Source organism: Cibotium barometz, chromosome 8, assembly GCF_041138505.1.
Source record: "Cibotium barometz isolate CiBa-2024 chromosome 8, ASM4113850v1, whole genome shotgun sequence".
NCBI lineage: Eukaryota > Viridiplantae > Streptophyta > Polypodiopsida > Cyatheales > Cibotiaceae > Cibotium > Cibotium barometz.
Window position 1 is genome coordinate 32,747,928 of NC_141053.1, and position 25,286 is coordinate 32,773,213.

The 25,286-nt window shown below is 36.7% G+C and overlaps 1 protein-coding gene across 1 annotated transcript; it reads left to right on the top strand.

The window, feature by feature from the left end:
* Positions 1-2,681: 2,681 nt before the first annotated feature.
* Positions 2,682-6,198, top strand: LOC147636163 (uncharacterized). Its single transcript, XM_086801599.1, has 2 exons — positions 2,682-3,218; positions 4,522-6,198. The coding sequence occupies exons 1-2, from the start codon at positions 2,817-2,819 to the stop codon at positions 5,965-5,967; spliced, it is 1,848 nt and encodes a 615-aa protein (XP_086657725.1). The 5' UTR covers positions 2,682-2,816; the 3' UTR covers positions 5,968-6,198.
* The last annotated feature ends 19,088 nt before the right edge of the window (positions 6,199-25,286 follow it).

Genomic DNA, 25,286 nt, shown 5'->3' on the forward strand with positions numbered 1-25,286 from the left:
TTTTAATATAAAAAAATATCTTTTATGTATATGTTTATGCATACAAATCATTTATGATGAAAATCACTCTTTTAATATAAAAGAATTTTTTTAATGCATCCATTTGTGCATAAAAATTATTTATGATAAAAATCACTCTTTTGAATTAAAAATAAAATTCTTTATGCATCTTTCTATGCATAAAATAAAAATTGATGAAAATAACACTTTTTGGATTAATTTAAATTCTTTATGCATCTATCCATGCATAAATCTAATTTAGTAGGAATTACACTTTTAGAATAAAAAAGTAAAACTTATTTTTACACAATTTTAGAAAATTTCGCCTTAACCTCCTTTGTATGGCTGACCATTTTTCAATTTTTAACTTTCTAAAATCAACTAGAATTTCACCAAGAGTATTTAATTCATTCTGATGTAAGCAATTTCTACTTTTTTAAGAGAAACATTATGAAAAACTTGATTTTATCCATTAATCATTCATCTAGGATAAAGAATGGTTGGATTTACTAAAGAAGAGAGGAGAATGCCTTTTTTCAATGAGGCATAACATCATTTTCATTTTAAATGGGAATTTATGTATTTCTTTACTACCATTTATCAATTAACTTCAATAGCATTAAAAAGCCATTCCAATTAAGCTTCTCAAGCTTGAGAGGGGTTGAGAAGAGAGAAACATTGAGAAATTATGAAAAAAGATCAAAATTCACACTTTACCTTACAAATTGCTTGATTCTTTGATCACGGTAGAGGCCCCCAACCAATCAGTTGGTTTGGTGTATTGATGGAGCCACCAATGAAGATTGAAGAAGGAGAAAAGCTCCAATTTCATCAATTTGGAGAGAATTTTAGAGAATAGTAAAAATTATCATTATTTCAGCATAATTCTGGCATAGTATAATTCTCCTATTTTTTTACAAAGGACTCAGGTTCTATTTATAGGAGAGGGAGGCTCTAACCAAGATCAACTGATTTCTAGAAATTTTTAGATTTAGTTTGGTTGAATTGGACTAGATTTGGACCTAGTTTGGTTCGGTTTTGATCTAAGAGAGAGGAGAGATAAAAATATCACATTATTTTTGAGTTTAAAACTCATTCAAGCATGTGAAGTAGGCGCCTCCTTGAAGGGACTCCTCTTCCTTACACATGTGTCAAAATGAAATCATTATACCCAAAATATCTCATTTTTTTAGTAATACTCATAGTTTTTTACTAATAACCCTTATACATAGTCAACTCTTCATCTTATGTGAGCATTTACTTATTTTTGGGTATTTTTCTTTTACAAATTGGATTTATCTCCTTCCCACACATGGATTGATCTTATTGGCCCATAGGAACCTTAATTTAAAATTTCAAAAAAATCTTGACCCTCAAGATAAGGCCTCTGGAACAAATTATACTTGATTTCTAATGTACCTTCTGAAAATCTTTTTGAACTTCTGTTTCGGGGAAACTTATTTTAATAAGAAGAGATATTTTTCCATCCAAAAATATTTAAAAACTGAGTTACCACTCTCTAAAAGATTTTCTCTCTCTAAGCCAAAACTGGTAGAAACAAGATCTTTTATATTTCTGAAGAGGGATTTGACTACAGGAGAAGATACTGGACATCCTGAGAGACTGGGGAGGAATCTTACATGGAAGATGTGAGATTTGGCTCCTCCTCACGCTTGGAGGAGGAGTGGTTATTTTGAATTAGCCCCACCTCCTTTGCCCACGTGGAGGAGGGTGGGGTTGTGGTTAATCTTGTATAGATATACATATAAATCTATTTATATATACATGCTTACATACCTATAGATACACATACATACATAATATATATACGTGTGTGTGTGTATGTATATTCTCTCTCTTACACATGCACATAATATATATGTTTATGTGTGTACGTGTAAGCTTGAGTATATGTGCAAGTGTGCATATCTCTATATGTTGTACGTGTGTCCATGAGTGCGAGTGTTTATATGCGTGTGTACATGTATCGTGTGTTGGTGTTTGTGTGTTGTGTGTGTGTGTGCATGAACATACATGTGTGTGCATCGACATACATATAAATCTATTTATATATACATACTTATATACCTATAGATACACATACATACATAATATATATATAAGTGTGTGTATCTATAGGTATGTAAGCATGTATACAAAGATTTCATTGAAAGATGTGAGATGATTCAAATTCAAAATTGCCTTGGAAGATGTGAGATTTGGCTCCTCCTCAGGCTTGGTTATTTTGAATTAGCCCCACCTCCTTTGAGTGAGGTGGGGTTGTGGTTAATCTTGTATAGATAGATTTCAAAATTTTTACATAAAAGTTTCCACATTTTAAAGAAAATACTTTTTTTCCAACACGCTCTGGTGAGTCGGTGACTGGTCTTTTTCTCATAAGATTAAGACAGCCGATTCCAGACCCCAGAGACGTCACACGTTGCCCAGGGTCCAAGAAAGGCGTGTTCAGTGTTCACTGCTATATACTAGATAACGCTGTGCGCGAGGCCCAGACCCCAGAGACGTCACACCAGGCTCCAAGAAAGGCGTGTTCAGTGTTCAGTGTTCACTGTAGATAGCGTCAACGCTGTGCGCGAGGCCCAGCATAATTGATGCTTGAAAGGTGCCCTCGTGGTACCCGTGACTCGGAACAGTTAAATACATGTGCTTTGCGCCTGGGAGGCGACGGGGAGGGGGACGCTTATAAAAGCAGGGCAAGCGATAGTAGACTACAGCAGCACTGAACTATAGAATTGCCCTGTATTAGTGAGCGCGTAGTAGTAGAGTGTAGCATTGCCCTCTTTGAGCCAGCAAGAATGGCCTCTATCACAAGCCTTAACGGGAAGGAGGGGGAAGTGCATCTACCGGCCAAGAGGAAGGCAGAGGAGGAGCTGGCTGCTGATGGGGAGGAAGAGGAGTTGGTGAAGGTGAGCAAGGCTGAGTTAAAGAAGGCGGTGAAGGAGTATGTGAGGAAACATGGTATGGCGCCCACTAAGACAGACCCCTCCAAGGACTCCCCTTACCCGGAGGTGCCTGACTTGCCCAATGCCTACCACATCTACCAACTCCACCATGGCGGCATGGCTGACTCAAAGCGCCTGCGCGCCATAGCCACGGCTAAGACCCACCACGCCAAGTATCAAGCCAACCTCCTGGGCTACCAGTGTAACCAAAACCTCCACTTCGAAAAAAACTTTGGCAGCTACTTGAACGTCCATGTACGTATCCTTCTTCTGTTCACATATTTTTACTTATTATTATCACACTCGGTCTTTGTATCCCTCGACAACCCTCACCCACTCTTAAAACACCTTCAAAATGGCAATGTGTATGTTTTCTTCAATTATTTTCCATGGAAAATGGAATTATTTTAACACTTTCCCTTACCACCCGCTTCGTACCTTGTACATACATGGGAAAGGGCTCTCACTTCTCTCTCTCTCTCTATACAAATCAAAATATGTAGAAAAAAACCAAGTCCCTCTCTCTCTCTCTCTCTCTCTCTCTCTATACAAATCAAAATATGTAGCAAAAAACCAAGTGTAGGAGAGAGTCTCTCTCTGTCTCTCTCTATACAAATCAAAATATGTAGCAAAAAACCAAGTGTAGGATATGTAGCAAAAAACCAAGTGTAGGAGAGAGTCTCTCTCTGTCTCTCTCTATACAAATCAAAATATGTAGCAAAAAACCAAGTGTAGGAGAGAGAGAGAGAGAGAGAGAGAGAGAGAGAGAGGGGTTCAAGTGGGAGAAGTAGGGGATGGTAGTTATAAGGGGGACAATGGGAGAGTAGCAAAATAACAAGGAAACAACATACATATGTGCTTGCATGTGTGCACATCATGTAGTGGGGGGAGAGAGAGAGAGAGAGAGAGAGAGAGAGCGAGAGAGAGGTTAATGCATCAATATTTTACAACATGCATTGACAGTGGGGGGGGGGATAACTTTAGTTTTTATGAATATATATGCATTTAAATTGATATTTGTACATTAGAGTAATAATTATGTTCACATGTGACATACACATATGTACATACATGCATGCATACATACATACATTGATATCTATGCACATAAACATGTATATACAAATAAATAAATATGTATTCATGTATTTATGTAAACACACACAATACACATATATACATTGGTATGTCAGAATATAACTTATATAATTCTACATACTTTGCTCACATTGCATGGCTTGAGATAAAGTGAGTGCAAGTGTGTGCACACCATGCTCCTACACATTGAAGGCGGGACATATCACTAGTCACAATAAAGATGGTTCGAATGGTGGACTTAGATATATAAGTCAGTAAATAACCTTCACTACCATAGTATAACATGACCTTTACCTTAATTCCAATTGGTAACCCCAAGCTTGCACACGGCCCAATATAAATTGGTCGATACTTTGAAGGGCGAAACCCTTGTGGTACTTGCGTGTGTGTATGATTCTAGAGAATTAGGAACCACACCTCTAGAAGGAAAATAACCTCATGTTTCAATTTGGTAATGCAGACGAACAACATCGGCGACACTTTTAGCGAGGGCACCTACACGATCAACAGCAAGTTCATGGAGCGAGCTGTGCTGGACTACTATGCAGAGCTATGGCACGCCCAGCACCCCCATGTTGCTGACCAGCCTGAGTCCTACTGGGGCTTTTGCCTCACTATGGGAAGCACCGAGGGCAACATGTATGGCATGTGGAATGCCAGGGACTACCTCAGTGGCAAGAAAATCTTGATTGATAACTCCCTAAAGATTGTAAAGAAGAAAGAGGGCACCTCCAGGCAGCTCATCCTGCCTCGTTTTGTGTACCACTGTGCCCCGAAGCCCGTTGACAACCTCCATGCCTACACCCCCATCGCTTTCTTCTCCGAGGATACCCACTACTCCCTCTCCAAAACCATGACCATGCTCGATGTTCGTACCTTCTATGCAGAAGGCAAAGAGCATTACGACGGTTTGTGCCCTCTCGAGGACTCGCAAGGCGAGTGGCCCATGGAGGTCCCCTCCCATGAATCCGGTGCCATGGACCTCGATTCCCTCGCCACGCTCGTTGAATTCTTTGCTTCTAAAGGGTATCCCATTATGATCTGCTTCAACTATGGCACAACCTTCAAGGGTGCCTATGATGATGTGGGCACTGCTTGCAACAAGCTCCGGCCAATCTTGCAAAAGTATAAGCTGCTAGAGAGGAAGGTACACTATGATGAAGATGATCCAAGCAAGTTTGATGTAAGGACGGGATATTGGTTTCATGTGGATGGTGCACTTGGGGCAGCATACATGCCATACATAGAGATGGCATTCTATGAAGGATTGGTGGAGAAGAAGGGTCCAGCTTTTGATTTCCGTCTGCCGATGGTACACTCCATAGCCATGAGCGGGCACAAGTGGATAGGGGCGCCATATCCATGCGGGGTGTTCATGACAAAAACCAAGTATCAGATGTTGCCACCAACCATCCCAGACTACATAGGCACCCCAGACACCACCTTTGCTGGCTCTCGCAATGGCCTCTCACCCATGTTCCTTTGGGACTACATCGCGCGCACTTCCTATGAAGACCAGATCTACAAAGCCATTCGCCTGGAGAAGCTCGCTGTGTATGCAGAGAATCGCCTCCTGTATCTCCAAGAAGAGGTTGTGAAAGAGGATCTTTATGTAGAGCGTAGTCCACTTGCCCTCACCGTTCGCTTTAAGCGGGCCAATGACGACATCTGCCTCAAATACACCCTCTCTAATGAGGACCTTAACGATCGTCAATACTCGCACATCTTCATGATGGAGCATGTCACCATGAAGCTCATTGATGACTTGATTGAGGACCTCTCTAAGGCAGGAGCATTCTCCAAAGATGCCACTATCTCCGTCACGCCCGTCACCGACATCGCTGTGCTTGCCCCCAAAACCCGTAGGCTTGCTCTCATACCCAGCCAAGGCCGCGGCTTCCGCTAGCCTTGCCAGCCTCACCCCCGTCTGGTGCTCTCAATTCTCTCTCTCTCTCTCTCTCTCCAATATGCGAGTAGGCAATAATGTGAGAGCAGCTAGATAAATAACTATTTCTATAATTTCACAACCAGCACTTCAATTTGTGTCGCTACAAGGGGTTTTGATGTAAGGCAAAGAAAAACCAAGCTAAACATTGAATGTATTAAAGTTTGAGATAAAAGATCCTATTTACTGCAATATTGCTTTGATTGAGCTTAAAAACTAGAGGAAGCTATTCTTTTGGTATGAGAGAGGGAATAAGAGAGGAAATTTACTTCAAGTAGATTGGAACATTTCAATCATTTTTTAACTCCCCTTAGAGAAAGAGAGTATTTTTCTATTGTTGCCATGCTATCCTATTTCAAACAATCCACTTTTGTCGTGGGGTACTATTCAGAAAACCAAATTTTGGCTTGCCCTTAGAAGGCCTTAGTGGTCGCTATATGTTTTTGCTAACCAAAAATCCCAAAACGTGAAAAAATTCTTTTATTTCATTGTTGGTATAATTATCATGAATGAGACTACTCCACTTTTCCCAAGTTGATGAATGTTTTTTTTGACATCAACTCACTCAATGGGATTATTAATGCTTTCTTTCACATCCCCCTCCCCCCCAATAGGCCACCTTCATGATGAACCAAATGATCTCTATTTCTTTCTTGCTTGTCACGCGGATGACCTGGATTCTCGATCCTTGACAACGATGCCGAAAATGTGAGCTAATTCATTGCCAAGGACTTGCAAACCACCACAAAATAATGTTTTCCACGTTTTTTTCAACATTTTTCGACACTGATTTTGACTGACATTTCGACTATTATTTCGACTGACAATTCGACCTCGACTGACATTTCGACTACTATTTCGACGAATGCAGGAGACTTTCGATGTTTTTTTCAACGGTTATTTTGATGATTTTTCGACTGTTATTTCAACGCGTACAGGTATTATTATTTTTTTGGCATAATGGTGCATCCAGCTGTAGTCTTGTATAGCTGGATGCACTATTATGCCAAAACTTACAGAGTACCAAAGGCAACTGTAGTCTGATGTGAAGAACGAAGTGAATTTGTTGAAAAAGTTGAGTGCCATAACATTTTTTACATTACAAAGTAGGTACAGTAGGTACACAATTCACACAAGTGCAAACAATGGTCAAATTATATTGCAAGATGTGAAATTTACATATCAAGCTCTAACGAGATAAGCTAAAATTGCATAAAGTAGTTGCATAAAACTGCATACAAGCTCTATAGGCTATACTCGATGACCAAAATTGCATAAAGTAGTTGCATACAAGCTCAAACAAAGTAGTTGCATAAAGTAGTTGCATACAAGCTCAAACAAAGATGTGAGCTGACCAAAATATGTATGTACAAGAGGAAAGACATGGGCAAGGCCACTCTATGCGGAGCCCTCACTCATCAGGGTCAGGCATTGGTCCCTTGCGAAAACCATACAAGATACTTTTTTTGGTATACAAAACAACGATCTAACATGACATGGCAAAGCAAGTATACAAATCATAAGGTTAAGGCTTGCCGCACTTACCATATCTATAATGCGCCCCCAATTGAGGTTGGCACCTTCTCGCTGAAGCTTCTCCAAAAGAAAGTACGTGTTATGGCGGCGAGTAATGTCCTTCTCTTCTCCCGACCAACCACTTGATTCTAAAAGTACCAAAACAACAAGATAAGCATTGATACTTACAAAGTAGACATAACATTAAATGAAACATATAAGATAAGCATTGATACTTAAAAAGTAAACATGGAATGCATCCCAACCGTTGCTTCCAAGGTGAGAGCTTCCTACGCTCTCCATTCGGGCTTTGGTTGCATCCTCTTGTTGCTTGTAGCGTTGGAGATTTCTTGCATGCTTTTGCTTCTCCTCATTCCAATCCTCGGTGCTCATGTACCAAGGCTTCTCACCCCTTGCCTTCACTCTCCTAGTCACATCTCCCCACCAATGTTTCATGACGTCCACCATGTGGTCCTTTATCCACCTTATAGGGACGACATCACTACCACCACTGGCCGGCTTGTACTCATCCTTGATTTGATTTATGACTCTATATTTCTTATCTTTATCCAACTTTGGCCATAAAGTCATAAAGTCATTTGCAAAGACAATGTGAAAAAGCTCGCGGATGCGGCTCTTCATCTCTTGCCCGACATTATCCAAAACCACATTGCCATTGACAATTGTGTAATATTTTTTTCCATCGACGGTGTGGGCTGTGTGTCGAAACGTCGCGAGGAAAGGATTAGTAATGCACTTACCTCTTTTTCGTGATGTTAAAAGAGAGGATTAGAGGACCTACAAGGGGACCTACAAAACCAACAAAAGGGTGAGGAAAAGATTAGCAATGCATACATACAAAAGCTTATGCAAGCTATGCTAAAGCTTTTGCAAGGCTTATGCAAAATATGCCGCTATGCAAGCCTTATGCAAGCTATGCTAAAGCTTATGCATAAAGCATGCATGAGGCCTTATGCATAAAGCTATGTGTGAGGCTTATGCATAAAGCACTATGCAAGCCACGTTATCCTAAACTAAACCGTATCCCGACACTATGCATTAAGCATTATGAATGCATGCATAGAGCTTAATCTATGCATTAAGCTCTACGAATAGAGCTTAATGCATAGATTAAGCTTTATGATCTCGAGGGGGTGCACTTCTAAAAAATCATATGTATCACGTGCGTTCAAAGGGCATTTAAAAAACCCCTTAACTAAAATTTCCCCCCAATAAAACCACCCCACTTTCCTTATGAACTGATGTATTTTTTTTAAGTTGAATTAAAATACCCCTCTTATTATTGTAATCCTGTTAAATTTTTTTCAAAATTTGAATTAAAATACCTCTCCTTTTGATCGCACGTGGTACACTAAATTTTTTTGAGGTGAACCCCCCGAGTTGATGCTTAGAACTCTATGCATGCATTAAGCTCTATGCATAGAGGACCTACAAAAAAAAACCCCTCTTTTTGGTAGATAAAAATAGAGGAAAGAGGATAAAAAGATAGGAAAGAGAGGAAAGCACTTACCTCTTTTTGGTAATGTTGAAAGAGAAGATTAGAAGACCTACAAGACCAACAAAAGGGTGAGGAAAGGATTAGTAATGCATACATACAAAAGCCCTAAAAACCTAATGCATACATACAAAATCGAAAAGAGAGGAAAGAGAGAAAAGAATTTACCTCTTTTTGGTGAAGTTGAAAGAGAAGATTATAAGACCTACAAAACAAAACAAAAAGTTGAGAAAAGAATTAGTAATACAAAACCCTAAAAGTGTGAATAGCATGGACACACAAGGAGGTTTATCCTTCAATACACACACACACACACCAATTTAACAACCAAGAGGAGAGGAGAGGAGAGGAGAGGAGAGGAGAGGGGAGGGGAGGGCAAAGAAGGAGGTTTATCCTTCAATACACACACACACACACACACCAAGAGGAGAGGAGAGGAGAGGGGAGGGGAGGGAGGGCAAAGAAGGAGGTGGAGAAGAGCTTGAGAGAGAGAAAGAACTTGCAAAACAAATGAGAAAGCAAAAAAATAAGAAAATTACCCATAATTACACACACAGACATTTTACATCACATGTACATGTAACCAAGAGGAGATGGGAGTGAGGGAAAAGGAGGCATACCTGGTGAGGAAGAAAAACATATGCGTACAAAAAAAAACGCAAAAAAGAGAGGTTCTGTTTTACTGTAAAAACCTGTGCCGTCGATATATGTGTTGAAATAACCGCGAAAAAAAGCATTGAAATCATTGTGGAAAAAAGAGTCGAAAAATCTGTGGGAAATAGCGTGGAAATAAAAGTCGAAAAAATAAAATTCCCATGCTCTTTTCGACGGATATTTCGATGACCTTTTCGATGATCGTTACTTTTCATTCAAATTCAAAATCTTTCTAGATCTTGCACCTCCCTCGACATTTCAAATTACCTATCACCGACTACCACCCTTCAAACAAATACTTAAGGGAGGATTCCTCTCCAAAAGTAAGCATTCGTTCCCATTTTGCAAATCAATATGGAAACCATGGACGATGCCACACCCTCAAATTTTGTAAAGGTAGGCATTCCACATACACACCCAATATGAAATTGCCATTTATACAGATTCGGTTATCTTTAAAACAATCCTTCAATAGAAATCATAATATTACTGATCATCATCTCCAAAATTCTAAGTCCAGTGTATTACAAAATGTGTCCTCTGGACTCTCCGCTGAAGACCAGCTGGCCACCCAACGAGATCCAATATCAAAATTTAATTCAAGAAAATCTTTCTTTTTAGTCCATCTGAATCTTCCTCGACGCACGCATGGGTATCCTAGAGCAACCGCGAGCCCGTGCATCACCTGCTCAGAATCCTCTAGGATCCTCCTTAGGTGTCCTAGCACTTCACTCAAGGACCGCTTCGTCGGTCCTCGCCCATCGTACCGGAAGCGCACCATTTTAACCGTACCGAGACTGGTCAAGACCTCGGCATGCTTTGCACAAGCGACGTCCCTCGAGCGACGACTTCCCGCGGCGCTAGCTATTGCAACAAACCTCCTCTTAGTAAAACACATGCCAAATGCTTCCTCCAGCATTCTGGCAGCGTAAAACAGCCCTTTAAATGAAAATAGAGGTTCTACGCAAGTAAAATTCCCAGTTTGAGATTGGTTCTATAAAATCCCTTTTTTCTTAATTTTCAATTTCATAATGAGAATCCTTGATCTCTCATCGAGGTAATCTACCCATCATTTGACTGAATGTCCAACTAGATTCTTGGTGATTTCGGTCAAAGGAAAACTAGTTTAGTTCATGGTAGTCTATTCTTTGTATTTAGGAACTGGAATCGGTCACGAAGTTTTTACTTGATTCAGATCGAGAGATGGACAAGTAGTTTTACTGTTTGTCCCTCTCGTAGTCTAACCAAAATCATTCGATTTAGTTTCCAACAAGGATTTTCTTCAAATAAACATCTCTTTTTGGGTAAATACCAATTTAGTGATTTAACCACATCAAATATCTAAAGATATTCTTTCTACCATTTAATTTCTCAACCTTAATTCCCTAGGTGGAATTATGGTGAAAAATTCTTCTTTTGTCATTAAAATTTAATTCAAATCTTTCTGTACTTAAATATAATAAAAATTCTTTTTTTAATTAAATACAATTATTCATTTTTTAAATAAGCTTAAAATTTCTCTTTTTCTCATTTAATGGAGTACAATCCAAATGTCATGGGAATTCCTCTTTTATCATAAAATTAATATATCTAAAATTTCTCTTTAAATTAAATAAAAATATTCAATATTCTAAATATACCAAGAATTTCTCTTTTTCCATTTAAATGATTGAATTCCAAATATGATGGAAATTCCTCTTTCATCATTTAAATTCATTCATGCAATAATTTTTTTTTTCAAATTTTCTCTTAAAAATTAAATAAAAATATCCATTAATCCTAATATGATAAGAATTCCACTTTTTCCATTTAAATGATTGAATTCCAAATATGATGGGAATTCCTATTTTATTATTTAAATTTTTCTTATCCATAAAAATAAATTTAACAAAATTTTCTCTTAAAAATTAAATTAAAAAATTCTTTAATCATAATATGACAAGAATTTCACTTTTTCCATTTAAATGATTGAATTCCAAATATAATGGAAATTTCTCTTTTATCATTTAAATTTTTCTTATGCATAAAAATAAATTTAACTAAAATTTCTCTTAAAAATTAAATAAAAATATCCATTAATTTCATTATACTAAGAATTTCACTTTTCTCATTTAAATGATTAAATTCCAAATATGATTGGAATTTCTCTTTTATCATTTAAATTTATTCATGCATAAAATAATTTATCTAAAATTATTCTTTAATTTTAAATAAAATATCCATTATTTTAATATTCTAAATTTTCTCTTTCTCCATTGGAATACATGGATCTCCATTATCATGGGAATTTCTCTTTTATCATAAAAATTAAATTACTAAAAATTTCTCTTTTTCTCTAATTAACTATTTATACATAAACATAAGAAATTAATTTTTCATGGATATGATGAGAATTATTCATTTAATATAAGATGACTAATCCTAGAATATGGTAGGAAGTCCTCTTTTCCCATTATGCATAAAAATGATTTATGTGTTAATTTCTAAAAATTTTGCCATAGCTCCGCTGCTGCTACTATTACTGATAGTTTTTAATAATTTTGAAAAGCATAAGACTTAGTAATACACTTATGATAGATTAACTATCAATAGACCTAAATCCAATTTATGGATCTAAATCATAAATTTATCATAATTTATGTAACATAAAAGCATTAAAAAGCCATTTCTTTGGCCTCTAGCTTAGCTAGCATAGAGTTTGATTTTAGAATTGAGAATTGCTCCATGAGAAGCATCCTTTGAATAGAGAATTGGTCATAGGAATGACCATTCTTTGGGGGAGAGAGAGATATACATAAAAAAACATTCTAATTAAGCATAAATGTAAACTTTTTGTGATTAATCATTAGAATTCTTTGGAGAGCTTCATTTGCATTGAAAAACCATTCATTTGAATACTTCTCAAGCTTGAGAGGGGTTGAGAAGTGAAAACATTTAGAATGTGAGAGAAAAAACATTTAGAATGTGAGAGAAAAAACCATAAAGTCACATCTTACCTCTTGTTTTGCTTGCTTCTCTATTCTCACAGAAGAGGCCCCCAACCAATAAATTGGTTAGTATGTTGAGAGGAAAGCTCCAAGGAAGGTTGAAGAGAGAGAGAAACTCCAATCTCTCCAAATTGTAGAGGATTTTTAGGGGATAATAGAAAATATGCTTATTCTAATGTAATATTGGCATGGTCTAGTTCACAGATGAGAATAAAAAAGAATGAGGGTCTATTTATAGGTGAGGGAGGCCACTAACTGAGTCCAACTAAGTTCTAGAATTTTCCAGCTTCAGTTTGGCTGAATTTGGACAAGATTTAGAACAATTTAGCTCCCTTTTTGATCCAGTTTGATCCAAGAGAGAGGAGAGATAAAAATATTTTAATATTTCTGAATTTAAAACACATTCACATGTGTGAAATAGGTGCCTCCTTGAAGTCTCCCCCTTTCCTTACCAAGGTGTCAAAATTGTATGATTACTCTAAAATAGGTGGTGGAGCCGACAAGGAAATCAGAATTCTGGACAACAATAGTCCAATGATTCACAACAGAAATCATACACAGGTGGGAGCCAAAGCAGTCGAGGTGGTTGGTAAAGAAATCAGAATGCAAATAGCATAGAGTGCTATTGTTGTGGAAAACCAGGGCACATGGCAAAGGACTACTATAAAAAGCAGAATGACACTAAAAGTGGAAACTTGTAGCAAGGCAACTATGCATCATCTAGTAAAAAAGGAGGTGATGATAGAAGTGAGTAGCTATTTGTGATGCAGCATATGCTCAGTTCCATAACAGGAGATGTGTCAAGATCTCAAGTTACATGGTATGTGGATTCTGGTGTCTCTAACCACATGACCAATCATGTTGAGTGGTTGAGAGACATGCAAAAAATAAAAAAACCAGGTTATGTAGAAACAAGTGATGATACTGCGCATCCCATTGTGCATGTTGGTAAAGTGCCATTATCTATGCAGGATGACAAAATAAAGTACTTGGCAGATGTACTTCATGTTCTAAATATTACAAAGAACCTGGTTTCTATTTGGACAGATGGTTGAGCAAGGTCTTCAAGTGAGGTTTAATCCTTAAGGATGTTTTGTGGAAGACTTCAAAAATCAGTGTCGCTTGGTTACAAAGGGTAACAAAAATGGCAGGATGTTTACTTTGGATGTGAACATGCTTAAAGTAAAGGTAGCTATGTTTGCGCATGGAACGTGTCATTGTAGATATTGACATATGGCACAAGCACATTGGTCATGTGAATGTACAATGACTAAAGTCTATGTAGGCCCAAAATATTATTACAGGTTTGCCAAAGTTTAAGGTTGATGGTATGCACAAGGTATGTAAAGGATGCTAGCTTGGTAAGCATGCCAAACATGATTTCCCACATGAAAAGTATGTCAGTGTAAGGCCATTAAATGTCATACATTTAGATTTGTGGGAGGACCGACCAAGATTGCAACAATTGTAGGTGCTATGTTACATTCGTTGACCACACTAGGAAAGTGTGGGTTTACTTCATGAAGGAGAAAAGTGAGGTGTTTACTCACTTTCAGAGATTTGAAGCCTTGGTCAAGAAAGAAAAAGGTATGCAAATAAAATGCTTGAGATCAGATGGTGGGGGAGAATATTTATCCAATGGGTTCAATGATTTCCTAAAGAAGCAGGGAATCAAGAGACAGTTTATATGCAGGTACACTCCGCAACAAAATGGTGTTGCAGAAAGAAAAAATAAGCACATTACAGAAGTGAAAAGTGCCTTGATGGCTAAAAACAATATGTCACATTAGTTTTGGGAAGAAGTAGCAGCAACTACTGTGTACATTATGAATACGACACCCACTACAGTTGTTCATGGTATGACGTTGAACAAAAGTTTACAAGCATAAGACCAGATATGTCTCACTTGAAAGTGTTTGGGTGTATTGCATATGTGCATGTTCCTGATGAAGTGAGAATAAAGTTGGATCCAAAGGTAGAGAAATGCATCTTTATTGGTTATGCTATGGAGCAGAAAGGTTATAGATGTTATAACCATACCACCCGTGAGATGCGAGTAAGTAGAGATGTTGTTTTTGACGAGATGAGTAGCTGGTATGCACCAAAAGTGAAGGCAATACAAGATGTAGATGTAAGAAGTGATAATGCTACACCACATGTAGAGCAGTAATCACACAGGTGCTTAGTGGACCTAGAGAGTCCTCCAGCAGAAGTGAATCTAATGTTAGCCCATGGCCACGCAGGTTGAGGACAAATGTAGGTACACATGTATCACGCAAAGGGAAGGAAAAGGTAGATCAACCCTTTCTGCCTAGTCTGTCAGCAGGTCACTCATATGTGGATGGTGACACTAGCAGCTCTGAACAAAGCCTTGATGAGGAGCTTGGCATCCCATCTGTGGTTACTCCTGGTATAAGGAGAATGAGGGCTATTTTGAGGACACCTGGCAGTGATCCAAGTGTACGCAGGTCTATGAGGGTTAGGTACCCTGTTGTTTGATAGGTTGAGATATGATGGATATACAACCCATTATTATGATTACATTTCTCTCTTAGAGTATTTAATTATTCATTTCTCTCTTAGAGTATTTAATTATTCATTTATCAGATACTCATAGAATTTAAACATAGAATTTAAGAGAATTCTAATTTTGCTATAAAAATTCTTTATGCATCTATTTATGCATAAAAATCAACTTCAATGGGAATAACACTTTTATAAAAAAAATCCTTTTATGCATCTATTTATGCATAAAATTTAATTTAATAAGAATAACACTTTTAAAATAAAAAGAATTTCTTTATGCATAAAAATCAATTTTAATGAGAATAACACTTTTGAAATAAAAATAGTTCCTTTATGTATCTTTCTATACACAAAAATCAAATTTAATGAGAATAACACTTTTGAAATAAAAATAATTCCTTTATGCATCTTTCTATGCATAAAAATCAAATTTAATGAGAATAACACTTTTGAAATAAAAAGAATTCCTTTATGCATCTTTCTATGCATAAAAATCAAATTTAATGAGAATAACACTTTTGAAATAATAATAATTTCTTTATGCATCTTTCTATGCATAAAAATCAAATTTAATGAGAATAACACTTTTGAAATAAAAATAATTCCATTCCTTTATGCATCTTTCTATGCATAAAAATCAAATTTAATAATTAATATTAGTGATATCCATGCATATTCATAGGCGAATATGTACATGGAGTAATTAGGATATTTCTTTTAGATGCAAAAATGGTGGGAATTACTCTTTTGGAACAACATAAAAATAAACTTTTTTTTCCACAAAATTCTATAAAATTTTGCCATAACCTCCTTTGTATGGCTGACCATTTCTCATTTTTATCATTCTATTTAAACTTAATCCAAATTAGATTCATAAAACTCTAATCTATACAATTTTCTAAAATTCAAGAGAGTAAACAATAAGAAGAGTTTAATTAATCCCTTAGTGAATCTTTCTAGGATCGATAAAGGATGGAATGTAAAGAAGAGAAGGGGGTGTCCTTTTCATCAAGGCATAGCATTTGAATTTAATTCAATCAACTGCAAAACATAAAAATTAAGAAAACCATAGATTCTTCATTAAACAAGTAAGAAAATTAGTTTACATGGAGCTTGTAAGCTCTCCTTTTGCTTGAGGGATTGAGGGTTCTACTCTTGTTTGAAGCAAGAGTGGCCACCAATTCACTTTGGAGAGAATTAGGCCACCAATTCACTTTGGAGAGAATTAGGCCAAAAACAATTGAATTATTAAAAAATTCAATGTAGATGGCTCAGGACAGGACAACAAAGTAACACTGCATAAACACCATTAAGCTTTTACAAAGGGGGAAGCTTCTATTTATAGGAAAAAGTGAGCCTGTAACCAAGCAAACTGATTCTAGATCAGTTTGGTCAATTTTTGACCATTTTTGGGTTGGTTCAGCTTACTTTTTGGATCTAGTTTTGAAATAGGAGAGAGGAGAGATGAAAATATCTCATTCTATTGATTAATAATTTGGGTAATGATGAGAAAAAAGGTGCCTCCTTCATGAGGGGAGATTCCCACACTGGGGTGTCAAAATTCAGTTTTCTAATTCTTTTCTTTGGTCCTTAGTCCAGTCCACTCTTCATCTTATGTGAGCATTTACTCATTTTTGGGGAGTTTCTCTTTTATTCTTCAATTTATCTCCTCCCTACATTTGAATTAATCTTAATGGTCCACAGGAACCTTAATCCAAAATTTTCAGAAAATCTGGACCCTTAGGCTAAGGTCCTTTTTACCTATTTTCAATTAATTCCAATTGCACATTGGAAAGTTCTTTTTGAATTTCTGTTTTAGAGGAAATCATTTTAGACACTAGGAGGATTATATCCAAAAATATCTCAATTTTGAATTACCTCCCTCTAGACATTTTCTCTCTCCATGCCAAAACAGGATCTTTCTTTTATTTCAGAGAGGGGAATAATTATAAGATCAGAAGGGGAGGTTCTTACACCTGCACACCTAAAAAGTTGGAGGGAGGAATCTTACATCCTACCCCACTTAAAAAATGCGAGATGTCCTTATCTCGCAAACTAGAGGACAACTCTTTCCCTTAAGATCCAATTGATTCTGGGGTTCCTTATAGTCTGGTGAACCCAATAGAATCTAGGGATAAATATCCCTTATATAGAACTCATCATCACATAACAATTCTTTCAGATCATATCATTCATATCCTTAACACAATAATGGTCCATTAGATCGAAATTTTCATTTGAACATTCTTTCATGGGAATTTCAATTATACAGGTTTTTAATTTGTCATCCCTTAACTTGATCCACTAGGTCAAGTGTTAACAGCAGCAATCTATCAGCACAATCCACTAATCTTATAGTGATTTGCTGAAGTCATTATCGTCATTCTAGTTACGAACATCATCACAGGGACTCGTCCCATTCATCCTCACTGTGGTTTTTGCTCAGATTATCGCTTTTCAAACCAAAATTCAGGAATCGTTATTTTTCAATCAGAATCCAAATCAACTCACTTGTTCTCAACCAGAATTTTAAAATCATATCAACCACATTCGAATTCATCATCTGGATAGCATTTTTGCTTATAATTTCAAGATCTTAGATTTACTTGTATTTACTGCCAGTAAAGAGCTGCAGTTATACCCTCGGTATATACAAGTAGTCACGGTCCTTGGAACTATAAGGTAAATACCATCATGTCTAGGCCTCAAGCAAGTTAGGGATTCCATACAATTGCGGTACTTCCATCTGAAGACCCAATTATCAATTTCTGAATTTCATTCTGAATATCAATTTGTATGAATTTTATCACACAATTCCAACCTTTTACAGCTACTTCATAAATTTATGACTTTTTTGGTTTCTCGGTTGATCCACTTTAGCCAATTCGCTCTGATACTAGCTGAACGATCCCTTTCCCCACCACGCAATGAATTCTGGGGTGCTAGCAGCGGAAGTAGCACTTCTTACGCAGGGCTGGGTCCCTCATTTGGGGCCTCGCCCACGTATATCCAGAAAAGAGACTAATCCCTCGGTTCTTCCAAAACCGAACCCGAAAAAACTTCCCTCACCCAGAAAACACGGGCGATTCCTCTAGGATAGTTTTACGCTAACGTAGTCAAAAGCCTTAACTAACTTAATTGATTTGACCAAACCTGTAAGTCCCATAGTGAGATCAAGGAAAAGATTGCACTTGGATCATAGAGACCAACGCTTTTTTCCTCATTGAGAGGCACAGCCATTGATTCTTTTCCATAGAACAATTTTTATCCGAGATTTACTTCATCTATCGTACCATAACAGAATTTAGTCTCATTTTAGGGATCCATCAGTCTAGCCTAACCCCATCTAGTCCTGTGGGTTAGCCAACCGCCCAACCACTGTAGTGATGGGATCCATTTAGGAATTTGGTTAGGTTTTGTCGCGGGGGTAGTACCAGGGAAAAGAGTTCCCAGGCCCCCTAGCCGGATATTCATGCAAACTTAAAACTAGTCACACCACTTACACACCCAATATGAAAATGCCTTTTTCACAAATTCAACTGTGAAAACAATCTTTCAAGGCCTCCTAGCCGGATATTCATGCAAACTTAAAACTAGTCACACCACTTACACACCCAATATGAAAATGCCTTTTTCACAGATTCAACTGTCTTTAAAACAATCTTTTAAGGAAATCATAGAGTCACTGATCATAATCCTTCAAAATATCCGGTTGAATTCTAATTTCCAATCATTCCTCTATCGGTGTACCTATGGCATCATTAGCAACCAAAACGCTCACCACCACTCAGGGGCCTTTTCAATAGTTCCTAGCTCATAGTACCCGAAAATATTTTCACTTATAAAAATCCAGATGGACTCTCCGTTGAAGATCAGCAAGATCAACCAACAGATCCATATAAAAAGAGCCATGGACTCACCCGTTGAGGACTAGCAAGTTCAATCAACCAGATCCATGCCCGAATTCAAAAAACAACTCTTACTCCTTGTTCCAATATCCTCCTCGATGCACGCGTGGGTATCTTCGGCGACCCAGAGCCCGAGAACAGTATGGTCAGCACCCTCTAGGATCCTTCGCAAGTCACCTAGCGCTTCACTCATCACAGGCCGCTTCCTTGGTCCCTCATCCACTATACTGGAAGCACTGTACTGGAAGCTCCCCATTTAAATCGAACCGAGGCTGTGGTCAAGACCTCGGCCGACCTTGCTACGCGAGATGTCCTCCCTTGACTCTCCTTCTCAGCTGTTGCAACTTTGTCAGTTAGGCCTCCACGACCTCATTCACAAGACGGTCAAAATCCTTCCCAAACATTCTTGACATAAAACAGTCATTTAAAAACAGGTCATAAATACAGTTTCTATAACGAACTCTCATCTTTCCACATCAATCCACATTAATTAATCCACATCCATTTCATATGTATTCCCATTCTCATCCAATCACATCATTTTCCATTCTCATCCAATCACTTCTTTCCTCATTTCATATGTATTCCCATTCTCATCCAATCACATCATTTCCCATTCTCATCCAATCACATCATTTTCCATTCTCATCCAATCTCATCCAATCACATCATTTTCCATTCTCATCCAATCACATCATTTTCCATCTCATCACTTCTTTCCTCATTTATCCTCATCAGATCTCATCCACTCGCATCTACCCATATCCACATCTCATCACTTCTTTCCTCATTTATCCTCATCAGATCTCATCCACTCGCATCTACACATATCCACATCTCATCACATCACATTCATTCATTCACATCTATCCCGTTTCATATCACATCACATTCATTTACATCACATATCATCCATTCACATCTATCCCAATTTACATCACATCCATTTCACATCACATCTCATGCATTCATATCACATCTCATTCATTCACATCTATCCCGTTTCACATCACATCACATTCATTTACATCACATCTCATCACATCCATTTCACATCACATCTCATTCATTCATATCCCGATTCACAACACATCACATCTCATCCATTCACATCTCATATCATTCATTCACATCCCGATTCACATGACATCACATCTCATTCATTCACATCCCGATTCACATCACATCACATCTATCCACATCATGTCTCATTCATACACATCTCATCTCATTCATCCACATCCATCCAATCGTTCACATGTACAACAACTACCCACATCTCATCTCATCTCATTCATACACATCTCATCTCATTCATACACATCTCATCTCATTCATCCATCCAATCGTTCACATGTACAACAACTACCCACATCTATCCATACATTCATATCTATCATCTATCACTTCACATCCACATATATTCATGTCACATTACATCTCTTTACATCATATCACATTCTTTCATTTACACATCCACATCCATTCTTTCACATGCACATGCACATCCACATCCATTCTTTCACTTACACATCCACATCCATTCTTCACATACACAGCCACATCCATTCTTTCACATACATCCACATCCATTCTTTCACATACACATCCACATCCATTCTTCACATACACATCCACATCCATTCTTCACATACACATTCACATCCATTTTCATCACATACACATCCATGTCCATTCTTTCACATACATCCACATCCATTCTTTTGCATACACATCTACATCCATTCGTCACATACACATGCACATCCATTCTTGACATACACATCCATATCCATTCTTCACATATACATTCACATCCATTCTTCACATACACATTCACATCCATTCTTCACATACACATTCACATCCATTTTCATCACATACACATCCACATCCATTCTTTAACATACATCCACATCCATTCTTTCACATACACATCCACATCCACATCCATTCTTCACATACACATCCACATCCATTCTTCACATATACATCCACATCCATTCTTCACATACACATCCACATCCATTCTTCACATACACTTTCATATCCATTCTTCACATATACATTCACATCCATTCTTCAGATACACATTCACATCCATTCTAGCGTAAGACGGTTCTTTAAGAAAACAGGGTTTCTAGGCAAGTTTTTAGTTTGATTTTCTTTTGAATACAAGGAGTATTTCTTGAAACAGTATCCCCAAAAATCCTTAATCAGAATTCTGAATTTCATACCAAAATTCCTCGAATTCTATAACCTTGATCCACAGATCATTTTGAAGGTCTCAAACTTAGTTTCAGATTTGGCGGAGTTTTAAGTGTATTTTTCTAAACTGGTCACACCTTCTTTCCTCGAAAAACTGACGAAAGTTTTGTGTCTTGGTCATAGTCTGATTCAAGGTTTGAGTCGGATAAGGTTTTTCCTAAACTATCTTTCTCGAAAAGGTTTGATAATTCAGTTACTATTTTACTGAATTTCTTTCTTTGAATATTCACTTAACTGATTTCTAAATTAATTACGAATTCCAATGAGGAATAGATTAATCATTTATCTGAATATTTCGATCTCGATAGATCTCCTGAATTTTCTTTTTACAATCCGGGTGAATATAAAACGATAGAAATTTCTCTCTTAGAGTATTTAATTATTCATTTATCAGATACTCAGAATTTAAACATAGAATTTAATAGAATTTTAATTTTGATATAAAAATTCTTTATGCATCTATTTATGCATAAAAATCAACTTCAATGGGAATAACACTTTAAAAAAAAAATCTTTTTATGCATAAAATTAAATTTAATAAGAAAAACACTTTTGAAATAAAAAGAATTTCTTTATGCATAAAAATCAATTTTAATGAGAATAACACTTTTAAAATAAAAATAATTTCTTTATGCATCTTTCTATGCATAAAAATCAAATTTAATGAGAATAACACTTTTGAAATAAAAATAATTCCTTTATGCATCTTTCTATGCATAAAAATAAAATTTAATGAGAATAAAACTTTTGAAATAAAAAGAATTCCTTTATGCATCTTTCTATGCTTAAAAATCAAATTTAATGAGAATAACACTTGAACTAAAAATAATTCCTTTATGCATCTTTCTATGCATAAATATCAAATTTAATAATTAATATTAGTGATATTCATGCATATTCATAGGTGAATATGTACATGGAGTAATTAGAATATTTCTTTTAGATGCAAAAATGGTGGGAATTACTCTTTTGGAATAACATAAAAATAAACTTTCTTTTCCACAGAACTCTGGAAAATTTTACCATAACCTCCTTTGTATGGCTGACCATTTCTCATTTTTATCATTCGATTTGAACTTAAATTAATCCAAATTAGATTCATAGAACTCTACTCTACACAATTTTCTAAAATTCAAGAGAGTAAACAATAAGAAGAGTTTAATTAATCCCTTAGTTAGTCTTTTTAGGATTAAGAAAGGATGGAATGTAAAGAAGAGAAGGGGGTGGCCTTTTCATCAAGGCATAGCATTTGAATTTAATTCAATTAACTGTAAAACATAAAAATTAAGAAGAGAAGGGGGTGGCCTTTTCATCAAGGCATAGCATTTGAATTTAATTCAATTAACTGCAAAACATAAAAATTAAGAAAACCATAGATTCTTCATTAAACAAGTAAGAAAATTAGCTTACATGGAGCTTGTAAAACCTCCTTTGGCTTGAGGGATTGAGGGTTCTACTCTTGTTTGAAGCAAGAGTGGCCACCAATTCACTTTGGAGAGAATTAGGCCAAAAACAATTGAATTATTAAAAAACTCAATGTAGATGGCTTAGGACAGGAGGAGAGTAAGAGTGCATAAACCCCAGTAAGCTTTTACAAAGGGGGAAGCTTCTATTTATCGAAAAAAGTGAGCCGAAAATATCTCATTTTATTGAATAAAAATTGGGGTAATGATGAGAAAAAGGTCCCTCCTTCATGAGGGGAGATCCCCACACTGAGGTGTCAAAATTCAGTTTTTTTAATTCTTTTCTTTGGTCCTTAGTCCAATCTTCAATTTACTCATTTTTGGGAGTTTTTTCTTTTATTCTTCAATTTATCTCCTCCCTACATTTGGATTAATCTTAATGGTCCATAGGAACCTTATTCTAAAATTTTCAGAAAATCCGGACCCTTAGGCTAAGGTCCTTTTTACCTATTTTCAATTAATTTCAATTGCACATTGGAAATTTCTTTTTTGAATTTCTATTTCAGGGGAAATCATTTTAGACACTAGGAGGATTTTTATATCAAAAAATATCTCAATTTTGAATTACCTCCCTCTAGACATTTTCTCTCTGGAGGCCAAAACAAGATCTTTCTTTTATTTCAGAGAGGGGAATAATTATAAGATCAGAAAGAGAGGTTCTTACACCTGCACACCTCAAAAGCTGGAGGGAGGAATCTTACATCCTACCCCACTTAAAAAACGCGAGATGTCCTCATCTCGCAAACTGGAGGACAACTCTTTCCCTTACAATCCAGCTGATTCTGGGATTCCTTATAGTCTGGTGAACCCAACAGAATCTAGGGATAAAGATCCCTTATATAGAACTCATCATCACATAACAATTCTTTCAGATCATATCATTCATATCCTTAACACAATAATGGTCCATTAGATCGAAATTTTCATTTGAACATTCTTTCATGGGAATTTCAATTATACAGGTTTTTAATTTGTCATCCCTTAACTTGATCCACTGGGTCAAGTGTTAACAGCAGCAATCTGTCCAACACAATCCACTGGGTCAAGTGTTAACAGCAGCAATCTGTCAGCACAATCCACTAATCTCATAGTGATTTGCTGAAGTCATTATCGTCATTCTAGTTACGAACATCATCACAGGGACTCGTCCCATTCATCCTCATTGTGGTTCCAAAATTCAGGAATCATCATTTTTCAACCAGAATCCAAATAAACTCATCAGTTCTCAACCAGAGCTTTAAAATCATATCAACCACATTGGAATTCATCATCTCGATAGCATTTTTGCTTATAATTTCAAGATCTTAGATTTACTCGTATATACTGCCAATAAAGAGCTGTAGTTATACCCTCGGTATATACGAGTAGTCATGGTCCTTGGAACTATAAGATAAATACCATCATGTCTAGGCCTCAAGCAAGTCACGGATTCCATACAATTGCGGTACTTCCATCTGAAGACCCAATTATAAATTTATGAATTTCATTCTAAATATCAATTTGTATGAATTTCATCACACAATTGCAACCTTTAACTGCTACTTCATAAATTTAGGACTTTTTTGGTTTCTCGGTTGATCCACTTTAGCCAATTCGCTCCGAAATCGGAAAAACTTCCCTCACCCGAAAAACACGGGCGATTCCTCCAGGATAGTTTTACGCTAATGTAGTCAAAAGCCTTAACTAACTGAATTGATTTGACCAAACCCGTAAGTCCCATAGTGAGATCAAGGAAAAGATTGCACTTGGATCATAGAGACCAACGCTTTTTTCCTCATTGAGAGGCACAACCATTGATTCTTTTCCATAGAACAATTTTTATCCGGGATTTACTTTATCTATATTACCATAACAGAATTTAGTCTCATTTTAGGGATCCATCAGTCTAGTCTAACCCCATCCAGTCCTGTGGGTTAGCCAGCCGCCCAACCATTGTACTGATGGGATCCATTTAAGAATTTGGTTAGGTTTTGTCCCGGGTACCAAGGAAAAGAGTTCCCAAGCCCCCTAGCCGGATATTCATGCAAACTTAAAACTAGTCACACCACTTACACACCTAATATGAAATTGCCTTTTTCACAGATTCAACTATCTTTAAAACAATCTTTTAATGAAACCATAGTATCACTGATCATAATCCTTCAAAATATCCCGTTGAATTCTAATTTCCAATCATTCCTTCATCGGTGTACCTATGGCATCATTTGCAACCAGAACGCTCACCACCTGTCCACTCAGGGGCCTTTTCAATAGTTCCTAGCTCATAGTACCCGGAAATATTTTCACTTATAAAAATCTTGATGGACTTTCCGTTGAAGATCAACAAGATTAACCAACAGATCCACATAAAAGAGCCATGGACTCACCCGTTGTTGAGAGGACCAGCAAGTTCAATCAACCAGATCCATGCCCGAATTCAGAAAACAACTCTTACTCCTTGTTC